The sequence below is a fragment of the Pinus tabuliformis genome, chromosome 1_2 (genome assembly GCF_031772625.1).
Source record: "Pinus tabuliformis cultivar Carrire ecotype Pingquan chromosome 1_2, CPIR1, whole genome shotgun sequence".
Lineage (NCBI taxonomy): Eukaryota > Viridiplantae > Streptophyta > Pinopsida > Pinales > Pinaceae > Pinus > Pinus tabuliformis.
In genome coordinates, this window is record NC_142298.1 from 569,014,259 (window position 1) to 569,039,696 (window position 25,438).

A 25,438-nucleotide genomic window follows, 5' to 3' on the forward strand; every position below is an offset into this window, starting at 1 on the left:
GTGCATCTCAAACATCTATTTATTGATCTAAATAATAGACCAGTCTTCCATAAATCTTTCACATCCTGATGATGAACCACCGTTGCTAGTTCGAAACGTCGATCATCACAAAAACCTAATGCGAGATGAATCCGGAAGATGATTTACACAAGTGTAGTACATTGTTCTCTAGTTGGGCAAATCCAACATGGGAGTCAAAATTCTAACCAATCCGAAACTTTGATCAATTTTTTCAAGGATCTTGATCAATTCAAAATTCATAAAATATCTATAAAGCATCTTTTTATTATACATGCAATTTATATCAAGGTGGAATTCTAAATATGTCTAAAAATTTTACCAAATTTTTATCACTTTATAATTAAGGGAAAAAGATTACAAAGTTAATTTACTCTTTTTCAAAAGTATTTCTTATTTTGCATGCCACAGGGAGTGTATAATACAATCAAATTTGAATTTCACCATCAATTATTTTCCTGTTTAACTAAAAATTAAATTGCATTTTATAAAGTTAAGATTACAAAATGTTTTTTTTAAATAATAGTATTTTATTGTTCATGCATTTGATTAGATGTAGACTCATTATGTAATGATTATCAATATGTGCCAACAAGTACAGTCAAATATTTATGTCTTTATTCTCGTTTACTTTTTGCATGGCACAATTAAAGGTGATGTATAATTCCTGCTCAAATAAGGAATTACACATTTTCCCCATACTCAATTGTAAAACGTGTTTACTGAAGTCGTTTCTCTTCTCTTGGTGTAATGTACTCAAGGATGTAACACGGGGTACCTAGGGAGTTACTTAGGTGGAATAATAGTAGAATAATAAGGTGATTTCTAAGTATTCTACGTTTTGGAGTTTTCTGTTAGAATCCAACCAAACAATTTTTGGTCAAATCATGATTTTTTTTTGTTTAAAATGCATTTTTGAATGCACAAATGGCTTCAATGCCCTAAAAAACCATGAGGACATCCGAATTATGCAGTTCACTACTCAAACATGTATTTCCTACAAATCCCTAGAAAATCTAGTGCAAAGTTGACCAGAAAATATGCCTAGAAAAACTCCAAAAAATAGAATTATTAGGCTATAACGAATAATAATAGTGGAGGCCATTCAATGCAAGATGGACTAGGACCAAGCTTCGAGGGTTAACTCAATTGGTCGAGGACCTGTTGCCAAAGCACCTTGCTATTGGGAGGTCATAGGATCAATTCTCCTCAATACCCTCGAGGTTAGGCTATGATTAGTTTGTTTGGGGGGGGGGGGGGGTGTGTGTGGTCCCTTCAGGTGGACCTACCCTGATTTTCCACGAAAAAAATGGACTAGGACGACTATATTATTAAATAAGGCCCACTATGGTAATTAATTTTGAATAAATGTGATGGGACCTCATTAAATAGGTCCACTAGGTAGTTTGTTATCATTAAAGTTATCTTCATAATTATAATTAAGGATCGAGAACTCCTTATAGGATGTGTGGGATAGTATTGTGATTGAGCTTGGATCATTTGGAGGGTTCCCTCTACAAGAGACAAGTAAAAAGCAATGGATTCCTTCGATAAAAGGATCAATTGCAAGGTGTTACCATACCTTAAGGGTTTTCATATTAATAAAGTGTGGAGTATTTCTATCCTATTCTCAGATATCTTGTTTGTGATTTTATATTCAGATCTTGGGTAGTTAAAAAGCTTGTTAACCACCCAAGATCTGAATATAAAATCACAAACAAAATACCTAAGAATATGATAGAAACACTCCACACTTTATTAATGTGAAAAGCCTTAAGGTAGGGTAGCACCTTACAATTAATCCTTTTATGGAACGAATCCACTCTTATTCACTTGCATCTTCAAGGGGGAAGCCTCCTAATGACCTAAGATCAATCACAATATTCCCCCATGTATCTCTTAACGAGTTATACATCCTTATCTATGCAAGTAATTCTATTGTAACAAACACTTAACTACCTAGTGAAACTTCTTTAATGAGGTCTCATTACATTTATTCAATACAAGCTACCATAGTGGGTCTAACCTAATAATATAGTGGACCTAGTCCACCTTACATTGAATGACCTCCATTATTATTATTATTATACCACCATATACCAAGGTTCCATTGATAATTGTTGAACATAGTATTGAAGTAAGTTAAAGAATAAGAGTCCACATAGAAATGTGAGCCACCATGTTGGTTGAAGTAGTCCAATATCCACCTTAACCATGGGTTCCATATCCAAGTTTTGATGTTGACTTCTCTTGGAAGATAACTTATCTTAATTACTAGTTGAAAATGGTATTCCAAATACCTATCCTGGTCATGTGGATCAAAATATATAGATCATCTATAGTTACGAAATTGTCCAAATAACACACTAGAATAAGGGAGTAAGCAAAGTTGAAAACTCATTGCCATGACCACTTGTTGTCACCCCTCCATGATGTTCTCTATATAAGGTGGAGTAGAGTCATCACATAGGATGAAACAGTTGTCATCCCAAAAATGATGATTATTTAGATACCAATCAAGGCAAGCATCCTCTAGATCATACAAGGAATATCATTCTTGATTATAATCTTCCTTGATGTCAATGTATACAAGGTAAGAATATAGGTTTAATGACATTTAGTTATAATTTCTTGTATCATTTTGATTCCTTGAGATTAATCATAAATAAAGTCTTATACAACCTTAACACATACACGTCCATGAGGGTTAAGGGGTGAAACATCCAACAATTTTAGCATACACAATATTGATTGAAATACAACATATAATATATCAAATCAAACATATAAAAGATCTCTATTCAATGGTGATGATTTAATGGAAATTGGAGGCCCTTGTTAAAATTTATGAACTCTGCAGTACACGAGGTAATCACAAAAAACCTTGGAAAACGTTGGTTAAATCAATGATATCTTGCCCTCTCAAACTTCGATTGAGATTATTTTTTCTTTGCAATTGGTTGATTTCTATGATTAATTTAGATATATAACATGTTTATATAAATTCATCATAGAAAGGTACATGAATTTATGTAAATATTGCAAACCTTATTTTTTCCCGATAAAAAATTCAAAAGAGAAGGGAAAAAAATGCCCCACTTTGAAAGAGGGAAGGACTTTGACCCCACTTGTTAAGTACCAAATATCTAAATATAAATCACATGTAGGATATCCAAAAATATGATAAAAACACTCCATACTTTAATATGAAAACCCTTAAGGTAGGGTACGACCTTACAATTGATCCTTTTATGGAAGGAATCTACTCCTATTCAATCACTTCTTTGAAGGGGCAACCTCCTAATGAGCTAAGCTCGATTAGGATAGCCTTCCACACATCTCATAAAGAGTTCCCCATCCTTACTTGATTATCAAAAGAATTATAATCATAACAAATTATTAACTACCTAATGAACCTTTTTTAATGAAGTTGCATTACATTTATCAAAAACTAACTATGATAGCATACCTTATTTATATGATATAATGGACCTAGTCCACCTTATAATGAATAACCCCCACTGTTATTGTTCTACTATTATTCCCCATTGGGTAGCTCCCTAGGTACCCAATATTACCCCATTAGATACAATACACATGGCCCCTCTATAGGTTCCCGATTGTGATAGAGAGAGAGCATATGTGAGTGTAATTACTAGGAAGACTCTTGCTTATTAGAGTAGAATGGCAAAGGGTGTGAGGCATGCTAAAGGAGGGAGGAAGCAAAAAAACAATGGATGGTTACATAAAGCCCCCTTCTCCAATCATCTTACTCAACCCTCACAAGTTGCAAGGGAACCCTAGGAGGAAACAAACATTACTACAACTAGTGTTCAATTGAGGTTCAAAGACAGATGGAGGAGATGGATAAGTGAGTCGAGGAAAAACTATTGCAGTTAATAGAGGACCACATCCTTGAAGAAGTAAAGCGTTGGGTCTCTAACCCAGTCCATTCACACAGGTGGGAAACAAATTCTTTTAAGATTGTTGAGACTTATTGATTAATCAAGACCATATTAGCTCAGGCCTTGGAAGATACACTAACAACACAAGAAGACACACTACACAAACAATTAAGATTTTTGAAGGCAAGCTTGAAACAATGTGTAAAGGGGTCTTTGGCATTGGTTTCTTAATGACACATGCAACAGAGAGAGACACATCCTAGCTACATGATGATGAGGTAGGTGGTTCCCCATCCAACCCTATCATCCTTGAGGATGAGAATTGTCCCCCAAGTTCAAAGCTCAAACAAAGTGATTCTGCAAAGGAAGCAGAGGATGGGTACGCAAAGGAGTAACTACCACAACCCCTTGTTTAATAGCCTAGTTTAGGTATGTTATCTATTTTTTACTATGTTTATGTAGGAATGTGGGTAGATACATGTTGTAAGTTTCGTTTTGCAAATCCTTTGTATACCCCTGTTTTGACAATATATACTTAATGATGAACAAATTAATACACTAAGGGATTGACTAATTTCCCTTGAGACACTCACCCACCACCAGCATATTGATTATATTTCTTATTTTATTTATAATATGAAATATAATATTTTTACCTAAAAACACATATATTTAACTTTTTCTTTTTTAAATAACAATTTCATTATTTAAACTATCTTTATAAAATATATTAACATTAAAAAATAAAAAACTATAAATTTATAGACAGTATCAAGTACTTTGTTAAAACAGTCTTTGATGTAAAGTCATCAATTCAATTTCCTGCTCAAGTCAAAATGATATATTAGATATGATAATCAAAATGATATATTAGACATGATTAAAATATGATATAAAAAATTAAATATTTCAAAATTATTAATTATGATTATAATGTAGAATTGAAACACCTTTCATTTGATTATCTTAAAGAAAAAGAAAATAAATATTATAAAAAAATTCCCATCAAATAACACCAACTCTTTTAATGTTATTATGATCGAGAAACTTTAGAATATTAAAAGTGAATGTCCCCGTTCATTTAGTGTGATAGGTGAAAAACAATTTGGTTCACATGTTTATGTTTTGTTCAATAACGTGTTATTCAATCCAATAATGACTATAATAGTTATCTTCTTCATAATATTTTAAAGAATAAAAATAAAATAAAAAATTGATGACTATAGTCAATGATAACAAAATTTTATGTTGAACCTGCATCCAAGGTCTATTCGCATGTTGTCTTTGTCCTTTTCTTACTCAATTTATTATACTATTTATTAGATTATTTTAGGTCATTTTTAATTTAATTTAATTTAATTTATTATTAAATCATTTTTAAATATGATATTTTAACTTATAAATATATTATATATTAGTATAATCTTATAGATTTAACCATTAATATATATTAGTTGGTATTAAAATATTTATCTTTCCTATTATTAAAATTAAAAAGATTATAATAATTAATTAAATTATAAATTTATTTTAAATTATCATTATTATTAATTATAAGAATAATTTATATATGTATGTATTTTTAGATAATAATAAAAAAATTAGATAATGATTTATTATAACCATTGGTATAATATTTTTAGCAATTTGTTGTTTGCTTTGTTCTAATTCTTTTCTCATTTTTAGGTTTTTTTATTTTATTTTTTTATTATTGAAAAACTACTTTTTTATTATTCTTATGAGTTGCTGAGAAAAACCAATATTCCTCTCTTGATTGTGAGCAATTCTTCATAAAATACATCATTAACACTTTATCTGAGGGTTTCAAAGTTCTATATTTTATTGTTCAAAACTTCTATAATGTTGGCATTGTGAAGAAAATTGAAACAATGGATAGACCTGCATTAGTAAAGATTACATAAAAAATTAATGAGTTGTAGAATATATTGTTGTAGAAAGACAAAAAAAGACAACTATATACTATATTTTGGTAATCTACTTTATGTAGAAACTTTATGATTGCTTGCAGATTACCTTGTTTTGGGAGTTGTTTCTACGCCTGTTGGAACGATGAGAGGTGGTCTAGATGTTCTAGAGTTGTGTGGAAGGAATTAAGAATCTGACTACCTAACAGATCCTCAATTAGAATGTGTCCAGGGCCCAGTGATAGAGCACTTTTTGATAACTTGTCAGCACATTTGTTGAATTCCCTGTAGGTATGTTGGAAATTGATATCTTGGAAGTGTCCTCTGATTTCTCCAATTCTGTGTTTCCAGGTAGTCAAATTTAATACTTCTAACTTTGTTGCACCTGTTAGCCAATCGATTACACATTTTGAATCCCCCAAGATCAAGATATTTTTGATGTTTCTGTGCTTTGCAATTGTCATGAGAGTCCAAGTAGCTATGAGCTCTGTTTTGGTGTTTATTCCAGGTAAAATTCTAATTCTACATTGGATGGATTTTTTCTCTAATAGTTTGAACAATCCCCCTCCTCCACACAGATTCCCTTGTGCAGCCCCGTCGAAGAAGCCAATAGAAGCATCTAGAGGGATCACTGGAAAATTATGTCTTCTAGGTCCCTTTATGGGGTGCTCATAGATATGGTCTCTGAAGTGTGCAACTATCTTGGAAGATTGAGAATGTGGGCAAGCTCTTTCATCTCTGAAGATGATTCTATTTCTGAGGAGCCAAATGCCCTAGGCCACAAAGATGGGGAGAGGACCGAGGAGTTTTGATTTCTTGGCCCAGAAGAAAAGAGATTCCTCAAAGGAGGACCATCTTATGTAAGTGCTAATGCCCATGGTCATGAAAACGATGTCCCAGATTCCCTGTGCAATATAGAAATTTGTGAATAAGTGGTCTACAATTTCTTCTTGTTATCTACACAGACTACATCAGATCGGTCCAACAAAACCTCTTTTTTGAAGATTCTCCCAAGTCAAATTTTTATTGTGGAGGGTCAGCTAAGTGAAGCACTTTAATTTTGTTGGGATGTGCCATTTCCAAATATACTTGTTCCACCATTTTTTATTTGATTCTACTTCTGAGTATACTATAGCTTCATATGCTAGGCGGGCTTTTACTTCCCCAGAGGATGTGTCCCAACTCCATATTAGATGGTCCTTTGAGCTGCTAAGTCTATCTTCATTTAAATTTATCTTTGATATATTTTTTTTCCATTCCTCGGCTAGATTACAATCCAGTCCCAACTCTATTGAAGATAATTAGTAATTATTGGCAGACCTAGAAGAATATTCTTATTTAATGTCATGAAGGTGGACCAGACCTTTTGAGTTAAGAAGAGTGATTAATTCAGGAGAGAAGGGGTCCTTGTCTAGGATAACCAGTCTGCCATCCCCGACTTTCCAGGCTAGCCAACTAAAGAGAAGGGGGAAGGATGCAGTGAGGGCTTTCCATATGATAGAGCCTCCTTTAATCAATTTTTTTCGCATATCCTCTAGCCCAGTCCACCATTGTCTTTTATTTTGAATGTTTTCTTTTTATAATATGGCTCCATAGTTCCTTACCAAACAAGGTTCCCCACAGACTTTTTTAGAGATAAGACTTTGACAAAACAAGGAAGATTATATATATATATATATATATATTTGGGCTTTTGTTATTATTATTTTAATGTTCAATTTTTACATTTTAATATTTAATTTCTTTCCGCTTTTTCTAATTTCAGTTTCTTCTCCTTTATATTTTTATTAATATTTTATTTAATATATAACGTCTAGTTTTGGATTTAGTGGTTGCATCTCTAACATATAATGTTTCTAATGGATCAAATTATCCATCTGTGTCATGATGATGAACCACTGTAAGTGGTTCGAAACACATTAACCTCATTAAACATATCTGATTTATCCGGAAGAGGATTTAAAGAAATTATGAGTCACATAAGCTTGCATTCAAAAATTAATAGATAAGTTAAACATATATACTTTTAAAAAATCATGTAATAATATATTTTTTTTTTTTTAGACAGAAACGGATATGTTATTTAATAAGCGCCAGCAATAATGCAGTTGGAGATTACATCGCTATCCTGGAGAATCCAGCGATTACAAAACTCAGGTAGAAACGGATTCAAAAGCGTTGCCATTTCGGATTTTGTAGTCGATTTCTGGTGGCTGGATGGCCCGGTGGTAGTAGCTCTCCCCAAAGGCAGACAGATTCGACAATGTCAGAACTCCTCAGATCGTTCTTCTTATTGATTCTTTGGATGCCCTTACAGCATAGAGAAAACGAAAGGCGACGAAACATCAGCAAATCCAGCGATCTCAATTTAGGGGATGTTGCAGAAACAGTCGATCTGGTTGACTGACATCGAACCTTTGCTTAGCAAAACGCCTTGGTTGGCTTCCATATCTGCTTGGGAGTTTAGATTCCTGAGGATGTGATAGAAGGTGATCTTGTGAAATTTGGGCAAAATAGATCTGATTCTCCTGAGGATGATTGATAATTGGAGCTGCGAAGGATTCTTTTTGGTATGCAGAGCTTGAATAATAATTCTGGAGTCCCCGAAGACTGATATGGAACTGACATTGCCTTTGATCGCTTGTGAGAGCCCCTGCCACAGAGCCAGAGCCTCCGCTCTGTTGTTGGATTCCTTGCCTAATCCCCAGGCAAACCTTAACTGCTCAGAGCCATCCGGGCACAATAGAACTCCGCCTCCTCCTGCGAAACCGGGATTGCCTTTGGAGGCCCCATCAAAAAACAGGCAATGCTCATTAAGGGCCGACCTCCATTTTATGAACTCTTGCTCCTCCAGCCTGATTTCCCAATTAGAGGGAACGTTGATAGCGATGGCAGCACTATCTTTATGATTTGGGACCAAACAGTTCAGCCAGAGTTCCTCTTCTCTATTCAGGGCTTTCCCAGATTTTTTGGCAGTGTTGGCATCCAGAGTTTCTCCTAAAAGAGCTTTGATCTTGGTGGTGACTTTGAGCGGATTGCAGCTTTCATTTCTGAAAAGTCTGTTATTCCTTTCCAGCCACAGCTTCCAACAAACGAACTTGGGGATCCAGAGCCAGCAGTTTTTGAGAAGGATATTTTTGGAGAGACCATACGGCGACAATTTGCTCCAGGACTGGAACAGGTTTTGGATGTTCCTCGGGAGTTCGAAGTTATCAGCATTTAGCATGAGGACTCCCCTCCAGACTTCTGATGCAAAGGGGCAAGTTAAGAACAAGTGATCAGCTGTTTCTTCCTCTGACTTACACAGATTACACCAGGATGGTCCTTCCATTCCTCGCCTACGGAGATTATCTCGAGTGAGAATACTATTATGAGCTAATGTCCAGCAGAAGAAATCAATTTTGGGCAGAGAGGGGGAGTCCCAAATAAAATGCCATTGAGCCGGGTTTGGGGGAACATTCGGGATGGCCGTGATGCTTTTGTATCCTTCAGCGGCGGAATATGAGCCTGTGACTGATCCCCACCCTCGTTTGTCTTTTGTTGATGCTTTTACAGGAGCTTTCCCTTGTAGCTTATCCAATAGAACAGAGGCTTCACCCTCCAGCCACTGGGGGACCTCCCCCAAATGCCAGCTTTCCCAAAGACCATCCTCCGACCAAGAGGAGATATCCCAGAGAGTGTTCAGGTTGCGATCTTGGAGCCAGTCTCTGATATTAGAAATTTCTTCTTCTTGATTCATCGGTTGGTCACCTAGAATAGGATCATCCCAAATTCTTATTTTTCGCCCATTACCTGGAATCCAATACAGTTTACGACTAAAATGATCCCAGGCTTTGAGGCAGAGATTAAAGACAGGGGAACCTTTGGCGAAGCGAGGCGGATGGTCCAGACATCTGAGGCGCTTCCCATGGAAATATTTTCTCCACAGGACCTTCTTGCTCCAGCTGATTTTCCCAGAGACAATGTCCCAGAGCAGCTTGGTTCCCAAGGCCAAATTTTGAGAAGCCAGATCGCGGATTTGTAATCCTCCTTCCATAAATGGCTTTTTTATAGTATCCCATTTAACAAGGTGCAGCCTTCTTTCGTTGTTTTTCCCCCCTTCCCACAGGAAGCGTCTGAGCAGAACTTCCATCTTGTTGATGAAGGTTTTAGGGGCCAAGAGTATAGAGTGCTGATATAACGGAAGGCTTGAGAGGACCGCTTTCATCAAAATGATCTTCCCTGCGTTATTCAGCCATGAAGCTCCCCAGGCATGAATTCTGTTTTTGATCTTGTCCAGCAAGGGCGTCCAATGGGCAACTTTGGAAATGGTCCTGAAGATAGGAATCCCCAGGTATTTGAAGGAGTCCCAATCCCAAGACCCTTCCATTTGGAGAATCCTTGCAATATCAGATAGTTCCCTGGCCGAGCAATTCCAACTATAAACTGTACTTTTAGAATAATTGATCTTGCTGCCCGAAACTTCTCTGTAACTGTCCAGCTCCTTCTTGAAGGATTTTGCGGAGTTAATGCTTGCCCCTCCCATCAAAAGCGTATCATCAACAAATTGGGCATGGTTTATGTCTTTGACCTGATGAACCATACGGAGTCCAGGAAGGATTTGTGATTGGAGATTATGATCCAGTTGGAAGCTGAGAACCGAGGCTTGGATCGCGTAGAGAAGCGGGGACAAAGGGCACCCTTGTCTGAGGCCCCTAGAGGCTTGGAAGAAATCTGAAGGACGCCCATTAACTAAAGGCGCAATCCAAGGAGAGGCAATGCAGGCTTTTATCCAGTTAGTGATAGCTGGAGAGAAGCCCATTTTTTCCATAACCATGAACAGGAATTCATGCTTAACCCTGTCAAACGCATTTGCCAGGTCCAGCTTAATCACCATACCTTTTTCCTTTCGATGATAGCTTGAATGGACAGCTTCTTGCACCAGCACTATATTATCAAGAATTTTCCTCCCTTTGATGAAACCACCTTGATTTTCCGGAATAATGGCAGGAAGGATTTTTTTGAGGCGATTGGCTATAATTTTGGTTATAAGCTTGTAGCTGGAGTTGCACAACGAGATTGGCCTGAATCTGCTGAAATTAGCTGCTCCTTTCTCCTTTGGTATCAAGGCCAGAAACGCTGAATTGATGCCGCCGCCAATCTTGGCACAAGATTGGGATTTCTTAACCATTCTCAGAAGATCAGAACTGATTATATCCCAACAGGAAAGGTAGAATCTAACAGGGAACCCATCCGGACCCGGAGCTTTGTCCGGTTCCATACTGTCCAAGGCGCTTCTGAGTTCATTCATACTGATAGGGGCCATCAGCATTGCGTTGGTAGGATCTTGGACACAATGAGGAATCATATTCATCGGATAGATCTGGGGATCCAAAGGTGGTTCTTGCGGGGCTGAGTAAAGATCTTTAAAGTAAATGTGAGCTGCCCGCTTTATTTCTTCGAAGTCTTTGACCACTACATCTTGATGGTGAATTTCTTTAACTGATTTGAATTGCTTTCGGGCTTCAGCGTGCTTGTGGAAAAAGCTGGTATTTTTGTCCCCAGCTTGTAACCAGAGAGCTCTGGATTTCTGCCGCCAGAATTCTTCTTCTTCCCTGCTTGCTTTGTGAAAATCTTTTTGCAGGTCGATTTCTCTCTGAAGAAGGTCTTGGGTGACTTCAGTATTTTCCAACGACATTTGATGGATTGCTAGCTTGTCCATGGCTGCTTTTCTGTTGGAGGAGGGGGATTTCAGCGTTCTTGCCCAGTCCTTGAGTCTTCTTTTGAGCCTCCTCAGCTTTTCTTCCCATACATAGAAGGGGGAACCTTGAACCGGTCTATTCCAGGCTTCAGAAACCATCTCTTGGAACCCCTCATGCTGAAGCCATAATGAGCTGAATCTGAAGGGAATGGGCCCAAGATTTTCCTCCGTGGAGAGCTCAAGAATAATGGGTTTGTGATCCGAAGTGCTGTTTGGCAAAATCTTGGACGAAGCCATGAGACCACAGGTCAGGAAAGAGGATTGAACCAGAAAGCGGTCTAACCGAGCTGCGATATGATTTGGACCCACTCTTCTGTTGGACCATGTGAACTTCCCGGATGAGGGCTTGATATCCTCTAGATCCCAACCCAATATGAGATCTTCAACCCATTCTCTTGCTGGGTCCCTGACCAGGGTCCCTCCCCTTTTCTCATTTGCAGCAAGAGTAACATTCATATCCCCAGCTATGATAATGTTTTCAGGGTTGTTCAGAGAGAGATAGGACGAAATTGAATCCCAGCATAGTTTTTTATCAGAATGGAGAACAGGAGAATACATATTGAACAAACTTACTTGATGACCGGAGTCTTTGTGGAGGAGTTTCGTGAATATCCAATGGGTGGATTTCTCTTTTTGAAGCAGGTCATATATAGTGCTGTCCCAGAAGGTAGCGATTCCACCGGAGGCGCCTCTTGCACTGACAGCACAACCAATACCTTTTCGCCAGAAGGATTTGCTGGCATTAAGGAGGAAGTTTTCCTCCATCTTTGTCTCCTGGATTAGTAGGATTTCAGGCGAGTACATTCTGACTATGTCTTTGAGGGCATCTTCTTTTAGCTTGCTGCCTAATCCTCTGCAGTTCCAGGAGACGTACTTCATTATTTATTGGCTTGGGGGACTGTGGCTCCTTTTGGAGCCGAGCCATGCTTGCGCCCAGACCTTGTATTCATCATTCCCTTGAGAGTTTTTTGGGATCCTTGGAGAACATCCCTATAGGTTTTCTCCTCTCTTAGTTTCTTCTTGGATTTTCGCCCCCTGGATGACTTGATAGGGGTGACTTGAGAGCTGTCTGATTCATCGGTTCTTCCTTCTGAGTCTTCATCCGATTCGGAGGCCAGGCTTATGTGATCTTCATTATCTTTGTTTCCTTCAATGCCTCCTGAGGCTGGGGGGGTGATTGTTTCAGTACCCGTTTCTTTTGCTTCCTTCATTGGGTTTTCAGTTGCTTCGTGAGTCTCGTTGGTTTCTTCATTCCCACCAGCGGAGGATCCCACTTTTGGGTCTTCATTGTTCTTCAGATTGGACTTCGGCTTCTCCCCTGAACCCGAATTTTTCTTTTCTGTTGGTCTTGGGATGGCCTTTCCCCTTTTGATTTCTTTCCATCCCTCCTCGTCTTCCTTAGTCCCGACTTGGGATTTGGGGCAGTTCCGTTGGAAGTGTCCGTGTTCATGGCATGTTCTGCACTTGAACGGAAGTTGTTCGTAGTCCAGCTTTTGATAATGCTGCCATTCTCCCACTGTGATTTTAATCGCTTCGGGGAGCCCAGCCTCCAAGTCAACCTCCACACAAATTCTTGCACAAGTGTATTGGCCTTTAGGGTCTGCTTTGTCAATGAATCTGCCTAGACCGTTCCCGATCTTTTGCAATGACTGATAGCTCCAACAATGGATCGGAAGGTTGGGGAGCCTAACCCAGACTGGAACTTCCTTCGGAACATCTACTGAGGGATCAAAATCCGGGGTCCATTTATTGAGGTACAGACCCTGGTTTCCCATGAAATACGGTCCATTCCTGAATACCAAATCCCGATCTTCTTTGGTGGTGAACTCGAAAATGAAGAAACCTCTCCCTACCGGATAACAGATCACACTGTTCTTCAGCTGAGGCCTCCAGTTGCATTGAATCCAATCGTCCGTGATTTTAGTAGAAGGCCAACGCCCCATGAATTGCCCGACCAATCCTCTATCAGCAAGGGCAAGAGCAATTTTGATCGGCTGATCTTCTTGCAGGGCTATCTCTGGCACTTCCTCGAGTTTCTTAATGAATTTAGGGATGTCTGGGGCTGGGCGTTTCTTTCCTTTCTGCTTTAATAAACGCAGAAATGCTTCTTCAGAGGATAGCGGAGGGGTGGGAGAGGAATCCCCACCCCCAGGATCACCCATGGCTGCCTCACAGGAGCGCTACCTGGAATGCCCCTGCGCCCTTTCAACGCCAAGAAACAATCTTCAGTGCTCAGGAAAGCACCCAGCTAACTCACCGCTACAGAGAGAATCGGATCCAGGGAGGAAGTCGGAACAGCCGCAGAGGGCCGAGGCCGCCGTCACGAACCCTAGCAGAGCTCCGCCTCCAGATCAAAACGCGCCTCTTGTATGAAATGTTATTACAAGCTTTGTTTCCCCAAATTTCCACAACTCGCTCGAGAAAGCACGTGTTCTTTTAATGTCAATAGTTACTGTATAGTAATTTATGTAATAATATTTTTAACTATAGATATTTTGTTTTATTTTATTATGTAGATGCTTAGTATTGAAATCAGTTTTATTACAATATCATGGGTCAATATTATGGTTTTTAATTCCACGTCCAAAAAAACATAACTTATGTTCATATAATATTTTTTTAAGTAATCAATTTAATTAAAAGCGTAAAAATGATATAACTATTGTTGAGATAAATCTCGACCTTTAATCTATGATTACTATTACAAATATTCTAAAATATTATGTGGAGGTTAAATTTATGCCATCCACCTAATAGTTATTGATAATTAAATTAAAATTCTAGAAGTCCTATTCCAAAATAGACATACCTATTATTGTAATTATAAAAAGTGTAGTTTTTTTTTTTAAGAAACGACTATTTTATATTAAGTCAACTAGTTTGCAGACCAACACCTTTAGATTCAGAGCAAGTTCTTCAACTTTAGCATTCCAAAATTCCAAAGCAAAACACCTTTTCCTACATTGCCAACTACTAACTAAGACAATTCTACACTTATTTTATAGAGTCTCCAAAAAACTCCTAAAAACACTATATACTTGCAAAACATGTAAAAGACACCTAAAAACTAACCATTGCTATTTTTCCCAACTTCAGAGCTTCCAACTTGTTATGTCTGATCAAATTTTTCTTATTGAGCTCATCCATGGGTTACTCCGTAATTTCCTCATTCTCTTGCCCTGCTCTCGCTCTGTCTCATGAACCATCTGTTAGCCAAAACACTTCTTTGAGAATTCTCAGGGTCGCTAGTTCAATAGTTAGTTCAATATTTTCCATCTTAATTGTTAAACTATCCACCGTCACTTGCAGCTGTTTAACATCGGCCTACAATGATTCCAACTGCTAACTCACCGGAGCAAAGTTGGTTGTCGCCTCCGTAGCTACCTTTTCTCCTTGATTGGAGATGAACACAAACATATATGATGATCTCAATGGAAAATGGCATCAACCCATGGTATTGTAAGTGACATCCACCCATGGTATTGTAAGTGACATCTACCCATGGTATTCATTCGCCCATGGTATTTGCCCATGGTATTGTGACATCCACCAATGGTATTCATTCACCCATGGAATTGACCCGTGGTATTGTGACATCCATCCATGGTATTCATTCACGCATGGAATTGACCCGTGTTATTGTGACATCCACCCATGGTATTCATTCATCCATGGAATTGACCTGTGGTATTGTAACTGAAAAATACTATAAGTAACAAGTCACATTTTGTAAAAGGACAGATTGTCCACCACAATGTAGTCCATATAGTTATTATATATTTTAATAAAAAAATTCTTTGTGGTTTTGTTTATTGGGCATTCTACTCTTTTTCTTCTGGCATTTCAATTTTTCAAATCTTGGGGGCCTCCCCCCAAGATTCAGATCAGTGGTATCAGAGCAGGTTATGATTTCATGGGAATGAAGGTTTCATGCATATTTTAGTTTCAAATTTTGCAACAATATTCAACAGACTTCAGGCCCGCGTTGCGACCTCCACAGAGCACTTTCTTGGGTCAAGCAAGAAGATTTTTTTTTTCATTTTTTTGCAAGAATTTTTTTTTGGGTGGCGAGTTTACAGATCAGATCTTAAACATTTGGTGCAATATTTACAAAAACCAATAACAAATTTGGATTCCTTGCGAAAAAATACCAAAAAAAAAAAATCGGCTGAATCAGAGTCTGGATGAGGGAGATATCACTGATTTAAAATCAACTATGTTGTAGAATTTGTTTTCTAACGACAACTGGTGGATGACAACTCTCCTATAATTTTTGAAGTTTTTATGTAGAATTTCAGAAAAAAAGTATTGTAGATCTAAGCTCCTCTTGAAAAATCACCCAATTTCAAAAATAATTAAAAAAAATGGGTTGAATCAGAGTTGGGATGTGGGAGATATCGCTGATTTAAAATCAATTATTTTTTCAGAACTTTTGTGATAGCAGAAAAATTGCAGTGTGAATCTTAGATTCTAGAGTGTCCAGATAAGGATTTCCAACACATGGGAAGATGCAAAATGGTCATTCTACTTCCAAAAATAGGTTATAATAAATATTTTGAGTTATATTGACCGAGTTATGTCCATTTTAATTCTGGTGCAACATTCAGAGCAGGTTCCCATTGGAGACGTGCCCTCCCACCCCAGGCTATGTAGGCACTTGCTACTTCATCAACAACCAACATCACGGTTATGGATCAATCGCACAAAATCCTTGTCATCGAAGTCCATTTGCTAGGCCGCACACTGTTAGTATCATAGTTGGTCACAAGCATTACAAGGTATCTCTATCCTTGGATCTTCGTTTGTCATGGTTATTGGTCATCCACAAACCCACACTTCATCGAAGTCCATTTGCTAGGCTGCACACTGTTAGTATCATAGTTGGTCACAAGCATTACAGGGTATCTCTATCCTTGGATATTTGTTCATCATGGTTATGGGTCATCCACAAACCCACACTTCAACGAATTCCATTTGCTAGGTCGCACACTAACAATATCACAGTTGGTCACAAGCATTACAAGGTATCTCTATCCTCAGATCTTTGCTCATCATGGTTATGGGTTAACCACATAAAACCCTTCTCTTCCGTGGCTCTTCATATTCAACAAAGGCTTCGTAGGAGGGAACTTCAGGCAATGGGGACCATTGCTTCTTAAGGAGGGAGGAATGATCTGAATGGAAAATGGCATCAACCCATGGTATTCATCCACCCTTGGAATTTACCCATGGTATTGTAAGTGGCATCCACCCATGGTATTGTAAGTGACATCCACCCATGGTATTCATTCACCCATGGTATTTGCCCATGGTATTGTGACATCCACCCATGGTATTCATTCACCCATGGAATTGGCCCATGGTATTGTGACATCCACCCATGGTATTCATTCACGCATGGAATTGGCCCATGTATTGTGACATCCACCCATGGTATTCATTCACCCATGGAATTGACCCGTGGTATTGTAACTGAAAAATACTATAAGTAACAAGTCACATTTTGTAAAATGACAAATTGTCCACCACAATGTAGTCCTTACAATTATTATGTGTTTTAACTAAAAAATTCTTTGTGGTTTTGTTTATTGGGCATTCTACTCTTTTTCTTCTGGCATTTCAATTTTTCAGATCTTGGGGGCCTCCCCCCAAGATCCGGATCTTAGGACATGCTTGAGACCAATTGCATCTTCAACTCATTAGTTCACTCATGTTTAGTTGGATGCTCCATATGTCTGCAAAGAACCCCAATGTAATTGCAACTCAATGGAAAATTCATCACCAAAACTCTTCATTCATAGACGCTCATTCCAACACCTCTCCGTCCAATGAACTCCTGTGTGCATTCAATACCTGAGCCCTGTTCCTGCAAACGCCCCACAAGATTTTCCATGACTATATCGTCCCTTCTGCTACAAGAATCAAGCGAATTTAATGATCTTTGAACTAGCCAGATGTGAGCGTGCTCGTGTAGGCTTGGTTCTTAATGCCTTAAGAAAATATACCACTTATCCATAGACATGATGAATATCACCTTGGAGACCTAGTTGATGGATCCACTATCACCATTCGGCTTAGATGAGGGCCGCTAAAAAATAACCATCAATTTTTTTTATTAGTGCAGTAATGACTTGACGTTGCTTGCTTCGTCATTAAACAAACTCCATATTCGAGAGGATTTGGAAGTGAAATCCCAACGGATTTTTAATATTTTGATCATGGGATAAATAATAAAATGGGAATTCCTTGGTCCTGAATAATTAAACCTTGTTCTAGAGAAGCTCCTCGATTCACTAATGATTTTTCCACTTGGTTATTACGCCTTATGATATGATAGGATTCCACACTTTCGAATTTCTAGATTTGTAGGCGAATTCTAAGTATCATCAGAGGAATATCATTTTCTGACATATCTTTCATTTTGAGAATTTTTTGAATGACAATCATGGAGTCCTTGTAAACTACCAAATTATGAATGTTCAGGCTTGCTATTGTTATCTCAAGGCCTTGCCATAGTGCTAACATTTATGCTTGGTTATTGGTTGCTCTTCCTAAGCCCTAGGTGAATTGTGTCTCTAATTCTTCATCGAGGTAAAAAATGACCCTTCTCACTCTTACCTCCCCCAATTATAAAAGTGTATTTCAATTGCTTTATTTTTTGTCTTTTCTTTGGCAGTTTTATATTTTTTAATTAATTTTACTCAATTGGAATTGGAAATTTGAATTATATAATCTATATTGTCGAAGTACATCAAAAAGTGTATTTTAATGGTGTTTTTTGTCTTTTTCTTTGGCAATTTTGTATTTTTCAATTAATTTTACTCAATTGGAATTGAAATTTTGAATTATATAATCTATATGATCGAAACACACCAAAAATTATATTATTAATTTTTAATTAAAAAGCGAAAACAAATAACAATTAAATTTTGCATGCCCACGGGGCATAGAATAGACAATGACAGAGTGTTAGGTGAAGACACTCCATGGTTAAAAGGTCATTTGTTCAAAAATTTGTGGTAAAAAATCTAGTCATTCTAAGGGTTGGTGTGGCCTAGGCCGAGTGCATCCTTGAGTAATTTTGACGACATAGATGCCCATTAGTCGAAACTACTCAAGTCACATGTTAGATGTGCCAATCATCTCAAAACTAACATTACTTAACAAACAAACAAAAAATAATTAATTATACATATTATAAAAATTATAATAAATTCCTCCATTTTGTTTATATATTCTCAATATAATATCATGATTTTCTTTCTAAAAAAAAAATTATAATAAATTCCTATTTTTCTATATTTTATAACTTTGATATAGGATTTTTATTCTATTTTCATTTTCACGTTTTGCCTCAACTTCAACCTACATAAATTGAACGTCTTGTATTATATTTTTTCCTTTTGTATCATTTTTATTTTTTATTATTTATTTATTTTTCGTAGAAAAATACTCGTAATTTTATTCATCATAAAACAATGGAACAAAATTATATTTTGCATATGCTAAAAAGCATTCTGAAAAATACACCTCGACTTTAGAACAAAAAAGAAAACCAGAAAAAATATACATAATGAAACACCGAAGTTTAGTGTGACAATAATCACTTAACTTCTCTTTATTGCCTTTCTTTTTCTGCACTTTTTGCCATCTTCCTGTATTTGGACCAACTGAAACCATTACTAACTCACAACTTGTAATCTTTGAAATGGATCCTTTGTATGAGTCTGAAATTTTAGAAACATGGGGTCTCTTTGTGCTCCTGTCCCATTTTCTGTAAGATCCTCATTTTCCTTCTATTCTGGCGTGTGGATCTCTAGTGGTTCAATGTCATTCTACATATGGGATACAAAACTGTGTTGAGCCTATGCATCCACTTCTGCTTAATTTGTTTGGTTCTCCATGGTCTCTTCTTCTTCCTCCGAGGGTTGGGGATCAAAAGCCTACCATTCTTTTGGTTTATGGGCTTGCCTCTTTTTCTTTTTTGGTATTTGTTTTGCCTGTGGGCATGTGCTCTACAAATGTCCAGTTTGAAAGCATGTTCGACATCAGAATGTTGTGTTCCCGTAGTCTAAAACTTGGGTCCACTGAAATTTTTTTGTGTTTCAGTTGAATGTGATCAGGTAGAGCTTTGTTGAGGTCTATCACAACACAGATTCTAGTGAAAGTAAAAATACCTTTCTTTGTTCTTTCTAGGTCCATCTTTTTGAATTTCCCAAGGTGTTTCCAATTTCCTCTATCACCTTGTGGTGCCAGAAGGGGAGGAGGAGATTTGGTAGTCTCACCCAAACTAACGTAGTTGAGACCACAATATTTATAGCATCAAAATCTAGAGACCATGAGGTAATGAAAAGCCCAATACTACATAATTGGCATATCATATCTATAGTATTGTGTTAAGTTTTCAATTTTATATATAAATTATTTAGAAAAATACACTATTACATCATTTTGTCAATTAAATATTTTTTATTAATTTAATGATTTTTTATAATCATATATATTTTTAATTTGACCCACCAAAACTTAAACTTTACACCTCATTAATACAATATTTGAGATCATAGTGTTCGTCAATTAAACTAGCCATCAACTAATAATCATATTTTATTTTTAATAAATATAAAAAAATATTTAAAAAAATACTCTTTATCCACCAGGTAAATAATGCAATTCCAACCCTAGACCATTCTAATTAATGATTAAATTTGATAGTGCAATTCCACCAATAAATCATGATATTTGTGATGATTTTCCGTATTATAACATATTTGAATTAACTTTACTATATCACACTTTAGAAATAAAAATAATGAAAAATGGCTATATATTTTTATTTTACACTGCAATTTTTATATTTATATTAATATTAATATTAATATTAAGTTGGACAAAATCAAATTAAAGTACCGTAACATTCCACAAAGAACCTTTTTAAAAATGAAAATCCCGTAAATAACTTCAGAACATCTTCTGTACCTAGCCATTTCTTATGAGCAGAAGCCTGCCATGCTGAGAGAGCAGAGCTTTGGACACATGGAGACCTAAAACCGTACAGTACCAAAGAAACCCAATGGCAACTGTTAAGAGTCAGGCATGACGCCAGAGTTATAAGTTTCTTTGCCTAAAAAATAGTCGTCCTACTCATTCTTCCGACTGTAACAGATTATGGTACTTACAGCTTCCGATGCATTTCCAGTCACGTGACGGAAATTTCGCTGTCACACTTTCCCTTGCAACCTGTCTGGAAATGCAGCAGCAACTCCCGTGCCCCAAAGCAGAGCCACTGTAATGTTTGTTTTTTTTATTTAGCAGCCGCATTCCAGATCGTAGCGCGGCGGGGAAAACGGACTCGGACGGCGAGAAAGAATCGGGTAGTTTCGACAAATTTTGAAGGCTATGAAATTGAGGTTTTCAAGGACTTCAGCAACTAATTTCGACAAAATTCCAAAGGTATGAGGTTGCCTTTTGCAAATCTCGCTTGAATGTTTAAAAATTCATCCATTTGAGGCACAGTAAACATGAAAATTTATCATTTCTGTGTCGGAAGAGTAAAAAATGATACACGGAAAGGATGAGACCCGTGCAGGTCTTGTTCTCTGTTAAAGAAAACCCGATATTTTGATCTAGGTTCGTGTGGATTGGACATTCGGAATAATATAGGTGTCTGCTTTGGTGAAAGCATGCACGATTTTAAATATTTAAAATGTTCTAGAAAATGTTTTAGTTCAGGCAAATAAGTCAATGTTTACCTTATTTTAAAGATATTAGAGTTCGAAAATGGTTCTTTGAACCTTCGTTCTGATGCGACATCTTTTAAGGGGTGAGCAAGCACGACAATTTGTTTTTGTTTGCATCTTTGCTCGATATTCTTTAAAAGATTGAAATGATGTATTTTTCAGTTTATACAAACAGATAAGAGGGATTTTCTTGGGCAATAACGTTTCTTTATCTACGATCCCTGGTATAAATCTGCGTCTGTTTGTACAAATTTCTTATTCCCAGCAACTTTTCCCGATTGTCATGTTTTTCAGTGCCTTGACGAAACGAATGGAGGGCGAAGACGGAACATATTGCTTGTACCAGGACTTCCAGTTGTCCGGGAGAAGGCGAAATTGTGAACGGTGCATAATTTTAATAATTTACTCTTGAAAAGGAGTTAATTCTACCGCCGGCTTCACAAACGCATACTGCTGGCTTCCAGGATCTCGTATTGTGGAGGCGTTGCGAGATTTTACGGTTATCGCTGCTTAGTTTTCCGAACGTTGAGTCCGCGGTTTATTGAGAGTTAGGGTTTGTGAATAAACGGAAATATTGCTTCAGTCTGCGCGAATACTTGCATCCACACATGCCAAGCCGGATTTTGGACGCAAAAGAGAGAATTTTGCTTCCATCTGCTAAGGTGAAAGCCAAAATAATGCTTTCTAGGGCACGTATTTGAAGAACTATGAGAAGGAATAAAACATATTGCCTTTAGACCAGAGCAAACACTGTAAATTGGTGTACGAGGTTGTGTAAAGATAGATGCTGCATGTTTAAGGCGAGCATATTCGGAGAAGAAAGCAAAAAGACCAGCAAGTATCTCATTTACCTTATCAGAGTTGTGAGATTTTAAAACGGGTTAATGGCAGGTTAGGTTTCAGTAGTATTTCTGCAGCTTTTTCGTCCCTGCAATATGCACATATGCTAATCAGCGTCAGTAGCTTGTTGGATTACCCTTGGCAGAAATGTTTCACCCTAGCAGGCAAGCTTGATCAACAGGCGAATGATTTGTGAGAGAACAGGAATTCGTTAGCCATAATTTCGGGTCAAATTGTTTGAAAAACAACAGATGAGCTCCAGCAAGGGACGTTTGTCGTTGTGGAAGAAGAAACTGTTCAAGCACCCGCCTACAGCTAATTCACAATGGCCGACAGAATTTATTTGTCCAATTTCCATGGCGCCGATGGCAGATCCTGTGATTGTTTCTTCAGGACAGTCTTATGAGAGAAGATGCATTGAAATCTGGATGGATCTTGGTCACAGATACTGTTATGTGAATGGAACGAAATTGAATTCTTCCACCGTCATACCAAATGTTGCCTTGAGAACTGCCATCTCTAATTGGTGCCAAGTGGTTGGCGTTCAGAAGCCTAATCCTCCTGATCAGGAGACTGCCAAAAGATTTGTCCAGAGAATATTGGCCAAAGGGAACGGGAGCTCTCGAGAAAATTCACCATGCAATAGTGGAGAGCATGGTGAAAATAGGGATAATCCAAGCACAGCAAGTTCTTATAGAAGTTCTCCTGGATCTGCGGCTGGCACGGCAAGACTTTTTGGAAATGACTTTCAGAAAAATTTAAAGAGTACCATTGAGAAGTCGAATTCCAGTGATACTGATAATAGCTCCACAGAGACAGTGTCGGATCATTTTCAGCATCTGTCTCTGAAGCCCCCTGTTCGACTTACTCATTCAGCAACAGCCATGAATATACAGCAAGCTAGCCTTGATTCTTCTGCCTCTTCTGGAGAACTCTCTGTTCCCATTCCTCTTGCTACTAAACCTTGCAGTTTTTCATCTCAACCTCCAGAAATAGTTGAGGAGAATGAAGCCTATTCCTCTGTTTCTTATCCAGAAATATTAGTGGAATTTATGCAGAGATTGAGACATTCACAAACCTTCGAGCAAGAGCAAGCAGTGATTGATCTTCGGAAGCTCACTCGGACCAATGTTGAGAGCAGGACGACCCTCTGTAATTCCAAGTTGTTTTTGGCCCTCTTGCCTCTCTTGACATCAAGATATTCAGGAATTCAGATTAATGCTGTAGCTGCATTGGTGAATCTGTCGTTGGAGAACAACAATAAGGTGAGCATTGTGCGTGCAGGAGCAGTTCCCTACCTAATTGATGTTTTGAAAATGGGCCATCCCGAGGCGCAGGAACATGCCGCAGGAGCAATCTTCAGCCTGGCCTTGAATGATGAGAACAAGACTGCAATTGGTGTATTGGGTGCTATTCCTCCTCTGATCCACATGCTAAGATCAAGTGAGGAGAGAGGAAGACAGGATGCGTTAATGGCTTTGTATCACCTGTCTTTTGCACAAAGCAATCGTGCTAAGCTTATAAAGGTGGGTGCAGTGTCAATTCTGTTGAGTCTTGCCCGAGAGGACAAATCTGACTTCGCCAGTAGAGCACTATTAATCCTAAATAATATCGCAGCCAATTCTGAAGGACGCAAGGCTCTCCTTGATGCCAATGCTATAGGCTCATTGGTTGGTATTCTTGCCCAGCGCCAAAGAGACAAAAGTAAAGGTACTCAGCTAATCCAAGAGCATACTGTTGCGGTTCTCCTATTGCTGTCTCGCAACAATCTCCGGTTTAAGTCATCAGCAACGCAGGCTGGTCTCATGGAACTTCTCGTTGGGCTGGCTGAGAGTGACAATGTGAGAACAAAAGAAAAAGCATCAATTCTGACAAGCATCATGAAAGGAGTATCTGATGATGAAGATGGAGATTCTATCCTTTCAAGATCACACTGGAAAACGTTGGGGTGGAGCTCTTCACCTGGACCTAATTCCACCGATTTCTGATTTGCTCGCCTATCAGTTCACGCAACTTTTCAATGTATTCACAATCTACACTAGTATGTCTTTCAGGAAGATTGTTCCTGGATACAAACTTTGATATTCCGAAAAAAAATAATTAGGGATGTTCAATAAACATTGAATGCTTCTTTGAATGTGGTGATTGAATGGCTTTCATCAAATGGATCTTTCGTTTGTCTCTTCCAGAAAAAGGATGTAAGGATGCGAGTTATATTACGATGACTTTGGCATTGTCCAATCTGTAAAATTTCATTGAGGGAGGATTTTTTTTCAATGTATATTACTGGAAAGATGCAGTAAACTTGCACCGAGAGGCAGAGGATCTTGTATCCAGGCTTTGGAAGAGTTGGTTTTAGCTTCTTCTATTGAGCTTCCATGGATTTGTACTATACATATGATTTGTTTGTAGACTTACTCTCAGATATATTAATATGCAAAAAAAAAATTGCAGTAATCCCACCACTACCCGTGTTTAAATCTTTGGAGGTAACCCACACGCCCGTAATGTAGGAGCAGTGTTTAAATCTCTGGAGGCAACCTATACGCCGTAGTGTAGGAGGATACAAGTACTATGAAAACAAGTTCCATCGTCAACTCTGGCCTCTGGACTTTTGGTGTTTGGAATTGATTGTAGCAAGCTCCATCGCCAATTCCGGCCTCTGGAGTTTTGGTGTTTGGAATCGATTTGTAGTAATCCCACCCGTGTTTCCATAGGGTGACACCAAATCGACTCCCGTCTAGTCTCTTTATTTTAAATTTGTTATAATCCTTTTAAGAATGCATGTTTTCGCATATTCCTATTTTAAACTCCGGGATTTCCGGGATTTTAGTCTTTATAGGTTTTTTTTTGTAAGCTTTGCAGGACTACATCTTCATCATGTCCAATATATCACCTCGATTGAGGTGGGGAATTGAACCAGTGTCTTCACATCAAGAAGTGTCTTAACAGAGTACTTGATCACCATCTATTCAAGACCCCGTGAACCTTTATAGTGTTTTGTTAATGCACACTGTTTTCTGAAAATATATTTTATAAACCTATAATGCAAGGAGGGAAACAAAATACTGAAGTGATATACACCACTAGGAACATCTACCCACAATATTTGGAATGCGTTTCGGGTAAAATTTTAAAAAATATATATGATGCAAGGAAATAAACAAATCCTACAAGGGATACACATGACTAAGAACTTCTACCCACAATATATTTGGAATGTGTTCCGGATATTGGAATGTGTTCCGCATAGAATTGTTGGATGTGTTT

At 37.7% G+C, this 25,438-nt stretch overlaps 1 protein-coding gene across 1 annotated transcript; it reads left to right on the forward strand.

Annotated features, from left to right (window-relative positions):
* The first annotated feature begins 20,549 nt into the window (after positions 1–20,549).
* LOC149206877 (U-box domain-containing protein 41-like) lies at positions 20,550–24,978 on the forward strand. Its single transcript, XM_089395615.1, has 2 exons — positions 20,550–21,041; positions 21,623–24,978. Exon 2 carries the CDS (start codon positions 22,420–22,422, stop codon positions 24,154–24,156), a length of 1,737 nt encoding a protein of 578 aa, XP_089251741.1. The 5' UTR covers positions 20,550–21,041; positions 21,623–22,419; the 3' UTR covers positions 24,157–24,978.
* Positions 24,979–25,438: the final 460 nt, after the last annotated feature.

Excerpts from the sequence above, each read along its gene's own strand:
- LOC149206877 (XM_089395615.1), top strand. The coding sequence starts at position 22,420 with ATGAGCTCCAGCAAGGGACGTTTGTCGTTGTGGAAGAAGAAACTGTTC.